Source organism: Oncorhynchus masou, unplaced genomic scaffold (assembly GCF_036934945.1).
Source record: "Oncorhynchus masou masou isolate Uvic2021 unplaced genomic scaffold, UVic_Omas_1.1 unplaced_scaffold_3407, whole genome shotgun sequence".
Classification (NCBI taxonomy): Eukaryota; Metazoa; Chordata; class Actinopteri; order Salmoniformes; family Salmonidae; genus Oncorhynchus; species Oncorhynchus masou.
The window spans coordinates 18364-28961 of NW_027009818.1; the positions used below are offsets into that span (position 1 = coordinate 18364).

General features: G+C 42.7%; 1 protein-coding gene across 1 annotated transcript; it reads left to right on the top strand.

Annotated features, from left to right (window-relative positions):
- Positions 1 to 1288: 1288 nt before the first annotated feature.
- On the top strand, positions 1289 to 10596 carry LOC135534438 (guanine nucleotide-binding protein subunit beta-5b-like; the record flags this gene model as incomplete). The annotated part of the gene is given in 12 exon segments (XM_064961429.1): positions 1289 to 1536; positions 1736 to 1847; positions 2175 to 2311; positions 2658 to 2699; positions 2816 to 2892; positions 3038 to 3170; positions 7666 to 7771; positions 7774 to 7808; positions 7912 to 8003; positions 8517 to 8565; positions 9124 to 9220; positions 10459 to 10596. Coding segments are annotated over 12 exon segments (1024 nt in total), but the record flags the coding sequence as incomplete, so codon positions are not given.
- Between the last annotated feature and the right edge of the window lie 2 nt (positions 10597 to 10598).

Genomic DNA, 10598 nt, shown 5'->3' on the forward strand with positions numbered 1-10598 from the left:
GACACTATAGAAATAGAACAGATAGATAACGATCTGCAATATAGACACTGCAGAAATAGAACAGATAGAACAGATAGATACTGCGGTGTATATTGCAGGTCCATATCCAGCTCTGCATGTCTATGATTCATTCCCCAGACTATCACTATCAGTGGCAGTTGCCGATCCCCACCATTATACAGTGTAATAATGTACATCCAAGTGTGTGTGTGCATGCATCTCCTAAAATATTCCTAATGCTCTCCCCTTCTCTGAGCAGGATCAGGCAGGAGTGAGATTCTCCACTGCTTATCGTCAACATAGCTGTCAGCACACACACACCTACACACATACTCTCACTCCCTCAATCCTCTCACTCTGTCTCTTATTCACTATCTCTCTCTAACTGACTCACACATACACACATTCTCTCCCTATCTCTCTAGCTCGCGCTCTCTCTCTCTCTCTCTCTCTCTCTCACTCACACTCACACTCACACTCTCTCTCTCTCTAACACTCTCGCTCTCTCTAACACACACACAAAATAGCAATGCTCCCTTCAGGTGAATCGATAACAGTGTGTATGTGTGTTATTTCTCATACCTGAATGTTGACACTGTGTTCCTTTTCTCCTCTATACAGGTCTGTGGTTAGTCAGCTGCAGCCATGTGTGACCAGACGTTTTTGGCCATCACCTTTGGGCCGTGTGACAGCTGCTCGGAGAACCGCCCCTTGATGAATCTATACATCAAGACTGAACCCATCAACTACTGCTCACTATGCATGGAGATTGTACGTCTCTTTACCCATGACCTCTAACCTCTGACTCTAACCAATCTAACAGCTCCTTCCTGGACCAATACAATCCTTTAAGATCTTCACAAATTCCCAGGGAATAGGGGTAGATTTGAGATTTTTAATGTATTTTTAGGGGGTTGGAGAGGACCCCATCTGAGAATGCAGCCTCCCTATCTGTCTGATATACAGTAGCAGCGAGCCTCTTTCAACACACACACACACACACACACACACACACACACACACACACACACACACACACACACACACACACACACACACACACACACCATTCCTGGATGAATTCACCACCTCATTTTATCTGTACTCCCTTCTCTCTGGCAGCTCATCCACACTTACAGCAACCTTGTCTTTCACTTCTCTAAACAACAATAGGTGCAAAAACACCTTTCAAAGGAAAATAACATACATTTAAACAAGGAAACTGCAATGTGGTAAAATAAAATATGGAAAATGTGATTTTTCTGTCAAGTATTTAAATGAATATTATTAGGGAAGTTAGGCTATAGTTAGTGCAATTACTACCAAAGACAGTCATAGTGGCTTCTCTGGAGCGAGAAAAACAGAGATATAGAAAGAGGGAGAGAGAGAAAGAAAGAGGTAGAGACTTGCCAGAGAGCGAATGAAACAAGAGACAGGGAAAGAGGGAGGGAGAAGGAGCACATCAGCGCGGCAGCAGCATCAGGGGCATATTCATTAGTCCAAACAAAAACGAGAGTTCATATTGGAAAAATGCAGGTAGGTCTCTCCGTTTCGTTCCGTTTGCTTCCGTTTAAGAAACGTTTTGCAACAGAATCGGCGTAATGAATACGCACCAGCTGTAGGAAGGCAGAGCCGCCTTGACGGGCGCAGCCAGCGCGCGACTAAAAACATCTGCTCTTGCTGTTCCCTTTTCTGTCCTTTCCCCATTCCCTTCTTTCGTTCCTCCTCTCTAAAGATGGCGTGCCAGGGCCTTGCGAGCGGCGAGACTCTTAAGTCGCTGAAGGCGGAGAGCGAGACGTTGAGGAAGAAGCTCGAGGAGGAGCGGAAGAAGCTGCATGATGTGGAGTGTGAGTTTGGGAGGGAGAGGGGCCTCGCAATGCACAAGATGTTTACTGTCTGTACCCCAAACATGAAAGTTATGCAGAAACTGTTATTATATCCGTTATTATATCCCAATTGAATTTGATATTCATGCCAAAAATCCTCTGATATGTAATTTCCAGAGATGTGCCCGTGGCCATGAAACCGCATTAGATAAACTACCAGAAGATAGTTAATAGAGAGCATGGCAGCAAAGTTTTCCTGCAACAGGGTGATCAAATACATATCCTATCTATTCATTTACACGACAATTCATTGTCATTACTAGAGTTTTTAACCGCGTGTGTGTGTAGTGGAGAAGGTAGCTGAGAAGGCAGAAGCTCTTGGTGAGTTAAACATGAAGACTCGGAGGACACTGAAGGGCCATGGCAACAAGGTGCTCTGTATGGACTGGTGCAAAGACAAACGACGCATTGTCAGCTCCTCACAGGTATGCACACATGAACTGCTCTCTTTTCTCCCTCTCCACCCTACCCCCCTATCCTCCTACTATTCTACTGTCATTAGTGTGTTTTCGTCACAACCCTGTCCATGGTGCTGAACTCCCTGACTCCACTTATATCAATTACTCCTCCTCTTCATTCCTCCCTTCTCTCCCTCCCTCCTCCCCTCTTCATTCCTTCATTACTCCCTCCTCCCATCTTCATTCCTCCCTCCCTGCCTCCTCCATTCTCAGACACACTGAACATGTTATTCTCACCAGTCATTTAATGGTCATCTCTCCCTGTATGTCCATGTGAAATGTATGCTTCTTTTCCTTGTCTTCTGTCTACCAGGATGGGAAAGTCATCGTATGGGATGCTTTCACCACCAATAAGGTTAGTAAAAGCAGCCGGAGTGTGTGAGTGCACTAATGGCAGCCTGATCCAGTCCCATGGTGGAGCGGTCTTAACCAGGCTTATTTACCTTAATGTATATGCACACTGTGTTCCAGGAACACGCAGTGACCATGCCGACTACGTGGGTGATGGCATGTGCCTACGCCCCCTCTGGCTGTGCCATCGCCTGTGGGTGAGTCTCACCCTAACCTCTGACCTTTAACCCCTTAGCCCCAAGAAAGGTATTGGCTTGATGCTGAAGTACTGACTTGAGGGCTTGATGTTAAAGTAACGCCCTACAAATCTCTCTCTCGTCTGTCTGTCTGTCTGTCTGACAGGGGATTGGATAATAAGTGCTCAGTGTACCCTCTCTCATTGGACAAGGACGAGAACTTGGCGGCCAAGAAGAAGTCGGTTGCCATGCACACCAACTACCTGTCCGGCTGCACCTTCACCAACTCTGACATGCAAGTTAGGGACTAGACACACACACACACACACACACACACACACACACACACACACACACACACACACACACACACACACACACACACACACACAACACAATGAGAGGGAAGGAAATTGAGATTTTCAGCACAAGGAGGAGTGAATGGATAGAGGGGGGAGGGAGGAATACAAGGAAGGAAATATTAGATGTTTAAGGCTGTTAATAATTCATATCTGCTATACAGGAGAAGAACTGTTGAGAATTATAGCTAGATGAGGAGAAGGTGATATGAGAAAGCGTGAGAGAGAGGAGAGGAAACAGTGAAGTGGCCCATAGAGAGAGATGGTCGTCCATTGTGAGTGTATTAATAGACATTAAGAGGCCTTTATCTGTCAGAGCTGAAAACTCATACCTAAGGGCACACACACACAATCTATGTCTCCCTAATGCACTGGGGTCTGTTGGTGGGTGTTGAGCTGTGAAGACGTGTGTGTGTGTGTGTGTGTGTGTGTGTGTGTGTGTGTGTGTGTGTGTGTGTGTGTGTGTGTGTGTGTGTGTGTGTGTGTGTGTGTGTGTGTGTGTGTGTGTGTGTGTGTGTGTGTGTGTGTGTGTGTGTGTGTGTGTGTGTGTGTGGAATAAAGCACAGGGCTGTGGAGAGTCGAGACTACATTGCCCCAGTCAATCTCAGTTCAGTCTCACTTTCATATCATTATTGTCTGACGGGGATGTTTCATATCTTTGTCTGACTGACAGGGGGATGTTTCATATCAACCGTTTGGTTCCTAGTGAATACACAGTTAACACATTTGGTTCCTAGTGAATACACAGTTAGCACATTTGGTTCCTAGTGAATACACAGTTAGCACATTTGGTTCCTAGTGAATACACAGTTAGCACATTTGGTTCCTAGTGAATACACAGTTAGCACATTTGGTTCCTAGTGAATACACAGTTAGCACATTTGGTTCCTAGTGAATACACAGTTAGCACATTTGGTTCCTAGTGAATACACAGTTAGCACATTTGGTTCCTAGTGAATACACAGTTAGCACATTTGGTTCCTAATGAATACACAGTTAGTTTTCCTAATGAATACACAGTTAGCACATTTGGTTCCTAATGAATACACAGTTAGCAGGTTCCTAATGAATACACAGTTTCACATTTGGTTCCTAGTGAATACACAACAGCACATTTGGTTCCTAATGAATTTAGCAATTTGTTCCTAGTGAATACACAGAAATTTGGTTCCTATGAATACACAGTTAGCCTTTGGTTCTAGTGAATACACAGTTAGGGTTGTGAATACACAGTTAGCACATTTGGTTCCTAGTGAATACACAGTTAGCACATTTGGTTGTTAGCACATTTGTTTTACACATTTGGTTCCTAGTGAATACACTGATTCCTTGAACACCGTTTTTGGTTCCTAATGAATACACAGAATTTGGTTCCTAGACATTATAGGTTATTTGAATACACAGTTAGCACGTTTTCCTAGAATAACAGTTAGCACATTTGGTTCCTAAATACACAGTTAGCACATTTGGTTCCTAATACACAGTTAGCACATTTGGTTCAAATACACAGTTACATTTAAATAACAGTTGCTATTTGGTTCTCATTTTTGGTTGCTAGTGAATACACAGTTAACTACACAGTTTTTGAAATACACAGTTCCATTTGCATGATTGAAAATGTATGTTTTTGGCTAGAAATTCATTTGGTTCCTAGGCTTCACATTTGGTTCTAATGAATAACCTTAAAACAGATTTTTTATTTAAATGTCAGAACAGAAAATTTTAGCCTGTTCTGGGAATCATGAGAACAAACACATGATTTTTTTGTGTCACTGCATCATTATAGGTTATTTGGAGGTTTTAGAACCTTTAAAACTTTCATGTTTCAATCTTTAATCATTGCAGCTCATTTTGGAACTTTTTTGTCCAAGCATGATTGAAAACCCACCAGCAAACACATGCATTTTTTGTGTCACTGCATCAATGAGATTTGAACCATAATCTTATGTTTCTATCCATGGAATTAGTCCACTGCCCCACCAGGATGGAGCGAGCATGCCATGTTTCTTTAGTCCACTGCCCCACCAGGATGGAGCTAGCATGCCATGTTTCTTTAGTCCACTGCCCCACCAGGATGGAGCCAGCATGCCATGTTTCTTTAGTCCACTGCCCCACCAGGATGGAGCCAGCATGCCATGTTTCTTTAGTCCACTGCCCCACCAGGATGGAGCCAGCATGCCATGTTTCTTTAGTCCACTGCCCCACCAGGATGGAGCCAGCATGCCATGTTTCTTTAGTCCACTGCCCCACCAGGATGGAGCGAGCATGCCATGTTTCTTTAGTCCACTGCCCCACCAGGATGGAGCTAGCATGCCATGTTTCTTTAGTCCACTGCCCCACCAGGATGGAGCCAGCATGCCATGTTTCTTTAGTCCACTGCCCCACCAGGATGGAGCCAGCATGCCATGTTTCTTTAGTCCACTGCCCCACCAGGATGGAGCCAGCATGCCATGTTTCTTTAGTCCACTGCCCCACCAGGATGGAGCTAGCATGCCATGTTTCTTTAGTCCACTACCCCACCAGGATGGAGCCAGCATGCCATGTTTCTTTAGTCCACTGCCCCACCAGGATGGAGCCAGCATGCCATGTTTCTTTAGTCCACTGCCTCACCAGGATGGAGCTAGCATGCCATGTTTCTTTAGTCCACTGCCCCACCAGGATGGAGCCAGCATGCCATGTTTCTTTACACATACAAAGCTGTTCATTTTGTCTATTCAAACAGACCCCATTTCAAAGGAAATAAGCACTCATTAAGATAATGTGTGGCCAATTAATGGGCGCGGCCAACACACCTGTACACACTTAACAAGAGAGGATAGAGAGAGTTTTGTTGATGCTAAGAACAGAATCTATATGTTTTTAAATAACTTTCTTAGAATGTTCTCTGAACATTACTAAAGTTTTCTTGTAGTTTTTATGGTAATTTTTCTTAATGTTCTCGGCTCAATTTGAGAACTTTACTTTAAATAGAACCATGAGGAAACCTGTAGGAAACGTTGTGCTGAAGTACTGACATTCACACAGAAGAACGTTGGTTCTTAACGTTCTCTTACTTATTTGAGAACATTCCCAATGTCAAGAACATTACCAAAATTGAAATGCAATGTAACCATGTTTGAACTTTTAGGAAACGTTCTGTTAAAGTAATGAAATACCAATACAATTATGTTTTTTTTTGTCAAGTTCCTTAAATGTGTTGAGAATGTTCAAAGCCAAGCAACTATCCTGCACCATTCCCAGAAAGTTGTGGGAAGGTTGTATGCAAAATAACCATGGGACAACCACTCACTCACCAAGTTCTAGGAAACATATGGTTCTCAGAACGTTGTGCGTTAGCTGGGTACACCCCAGTAGTTAACCAGCTCTGTGTAATGGCCGTAGATTAGTTATATTACCCCAAACTACCACAAAAGGGTAGTAGGATCACACATTCCCCCATGTTTAAGAATACATTGTTGTGTGTGTTTCAGTATGCTGATAAAGTGTGTGTGTTGCTGTGTGTGTTTCAGTATCCTGATAAAGTGTGTGCGTTGCTGTGTGTTTCAGCATGCTAATAAAGTGTGTGTGTTTCTGTATGCTGATAAAGTGTGTGCGTTGCTGTGTGTGTTTCAGTATGCTGATAAAGTGTGTGTTTGTGTGTGTTTCAGTATGCTGATAAAGTGTGTGTGTGTTGCTGTGTGTGTGTTTCAGTATGCTGATAAAGTGTGTGTGTTGCTGTGTGTGTGTTTCAGTATGCTGATAAAGTGTGTGTGCTTGTGTGTTTCAGTATGCTGATAAAGTGTGTGCGTGTGTGTGTTTCAGTATGCTGTGTGTGTTTCAGTATTCAGTATGCTGTGTGTGTGTTTCAGTATGCTGATTCAGTATGCTGATAAAGTGTGTGTGTGTTGCTGTGTGTGTGTTGTTTCAGATATGCTGATAAAGTGTGTGTGTTGTGTGTGTTTCAGTATGCTGATAAAGTGTGTGCGTTGCTGTGTGTGTTTCAGTATGCTGATAAAGTGTGTGCGTTGCTGTGTGTGTTTCAGTATGCTGATAGTGTGTGTGTTTCAGTATGCTGATAAAGTGTGTGCGTTGCTGTGTGTGTTTCAGTATGCTGATAAAGTGTGTGTGTTTCAGTATGCTGATAAAGTGTGTGTTGCTGTGTGTGTGTTTCAGTATGCTGATAAAGTGTGTGTGTGTTAAAGTGTGTGCTGTGTGTGTTTCAGCATGCTGATAAAGTGTGTTTCAGTATGCTGATGTGTGTGTGTTGCTGTGTGTGTGTTTCAGCATGCTAATAAAGTGTGTGTGTTTCTGATAAAGTGTGTGTGTTGTGTTTCAGTATGCTGATAAAGTGTGTTTGTAAAGTGTGTGTTTGCTGTGATAAAGTGTTTCAGTATGCTGATAAAGTGTGCGTTGCTGTGTGTGTTTCAGTATGCTGATAAAGTGTGTGTGTGTGTAGATCTTGACATCCAGTGGGGACGGTACCAGTGCGCTGTGGGACGTGGAGAGTGGTCAGCTGCTGCAGAGTTTCCACGGTCACTCTGCTGATGTCCTCACTCTGGACCTCGCCCCTCTGAGACTGGAAACACCTTTGTCTCCGGGGTCAGTGTGTGTGTGTGTGTGTGTGTGTGTGTCTCTATCTATCTATCTATCTATCTATCTATCTCTCTGTCCCTCCCCTAACATGTCTGTTTGTTCATTCCAGGGTTCTGATAAGAAGGCTAACGTTTGGGACTTGCGCTCAGGGCAGAACGTCCAGTCGTTTGATACCCACGACTCTGACATCAACTGTGTCAAGTAAGTAGCAGCATCCACATCAACCCTTTACACAGCCTCACTGTCTACAGATCCCCTATCCTTATAGTATCCACATAATCTCTACAGTACAGCTAACAGCATCCATCAACCCTAAACCTAACCCTTTACACAGCCTCACTGTCTACAGATCACCTATCCTTATAGTATCCACATAATCTCTACAGTACAGCTAACAGCATCCATCGACCCTAAACCTAACCCTTTTTTTATTGTTTTCTATTTAACCTTTATTTAACTAGGCAAGTCAGTTAAGAACAAATTCTTATTTACAATGACAGCCTAGGAACAGTGGGTTAACTGCCTTGTTCAGGGGCAGAACGACATATTTTTACCTTGTCAGCTCAGGGATTCGATCTAGCAACCTTTCGGTTACTGGCCCAACGCTCTAACCACTAGGCTTTCATACAGCTTAGTGTACACATCAACCTTTTTACTCCTCTCACACTCTCTTTCTCGCTATTACTCTCCCTCTCTCTCCCTCTCTCTCTCCAGGTACTACCCCAGTGGCGATGCTTTTGCCTCTGCTTCTGACGACTCTACCGTGAGTTTATAACACACTTATAGCACACTTATACACCCTACTTAGTGCACTACTCTTGAACAAAGCCACATAGAGATGCAACCAAAAAGCTCTAATCAAAGGTAGTGCACTATAAAGGGAATAGGCTGTCACTTGACAGATGATGGACCTTTGATGTGATTCTGTGGGTTGTGTGTGGCAGTCGGACTGTTGTCTCAATAACACCGTTCAGTTAATCAATTCTCTCCCAGAGATTCTGTTATCTTACTGTGATGTCACTGGTCAAAGACCGCTCTTTCACATCATACAGTACATGTGTCAAAGCATCCCAATGTTTTACATTACTACACAGGTTTGTATTGTTTTAAGAAGTGTTATTCAGGCCAAGGAGGAAAAATACAATGCATTACGATATAACTTTATTGTACATCATGGGAAAATTACAATGTAACTTTGTCTCTCATTAGGAAATATGCTGGGCCTTTGAGTTCACAGCACAGACAGAAACAACAACTAGCATGTCATGGGTTAAATAAAAACTCAAATGAAGATGTCCCATTGATTGTCTGTGTGTTCCAGTGCCGTCTGTTTGATCTCAGGGCTGATCGGGAGGTGTCCATCTACTCCAAAGACAGCATAATGTTTGGAGCTGCCAGTGTCGACTTCTCTCTTAGTGGTAAGATGTGGACAATAGTCAGCAACCGTTTGACAGATAATACCTCTTTATTAGCTTCCTCTCAACAGAGACTAGAGGCAACTAAACATCTTTTGGTCCCCCGATCATGAACACATTTACAATAATGCTGTTGGACATTTATAATAATGCTGTTGGACAATTACTGGTGTTGTTGTGTTATTATTGGATGTTGTGCCAGGAAATCTTTCCCATCTTCACTTTGTCTCTTTCACTTTCTTTCTTAACGGGTGTGATGATGCAATAGATATACTGCCATGGCCTTTATAGCGGTCAAGGGATTTTATTTATCAAAAATCTCTGAAACTGGAAACACTTATCTCCCTCACTAGCTTTAAGCACCAACTGTCAGAGCAGCTCACAGATTACTGCACCTGTACATAGCCCACCTATAATTTAGCCCAAACTACCTCTTTCCCTACTGTATTTTTTAAATAGTTATTTATTTATTTTGCTCCTTTGCACCCCATTATTTTTATTTCTACTTTGCACATTCTTCCATTGCAAATCTACCATTCCAGTGTTTTACTTGCTATATTGTATTTACTTTGCCACCATGGCCTTTTTTTGCCTTTACCTCCCTTATCTCACCTCATTTGCTCACATCGTATATAGACTTGTTTATACTGTATTATTGACTGTATGTTTGTTTTACTCCATGTGTAACTCTGTGTCGTTGTATGTGTCGAACTGGTTTGCTTTATCTTGGCCAGGTCGCAATTGTAAATGAGAACTTGTTCTCAACTTGCCTACCTGGTTAAATAAAGGTGAAATAAATTTGATCTTATCTGATTTTGTGTGTAGGCCGAGACTGGATTCTATCCCCAAAAATGTTATTCCTCTGTGTGTTATATAATTGTAGAGGTACAAAGTCTTTAGTTTGAGTTTTTATATGGCTGTATAAAGAGGACCGTTTATTATCAAACTTGTGATAGAGATCACACTTCAGCCAAGAGGGGAATTTAATGCAGTTGAGATGTGGGAAAGGGAATTACCACTCTGCCATCTGGAGTTTTACTACATTTTTACCAAAACTGGATTCCATGTAACTTAGAGGTGATTGATTATTCATTATATCCACTCTATTAGCCTCTGTCAAATGCACTTTAAACTGTAATACATCTGTTCTGTGATGTCCTCCAGCATATTGGAGAATATTCTAGAATCTGACCCTTTCTACCCCTCTATCTCTGTATCCATCTTTCTCTCTCTCTCTCCAGGTCGTCTGTTGTTTGCTGGCTATAATGACTACACCATCAATGTGTGGGACGTCCTGAAGGGGACCAGAGTAGCCATCCTGTTTGGTCATGAGAACAGAGTCAGCTCACTCAGAGTCTCTCCTGATGGCACTGCTTTCTGC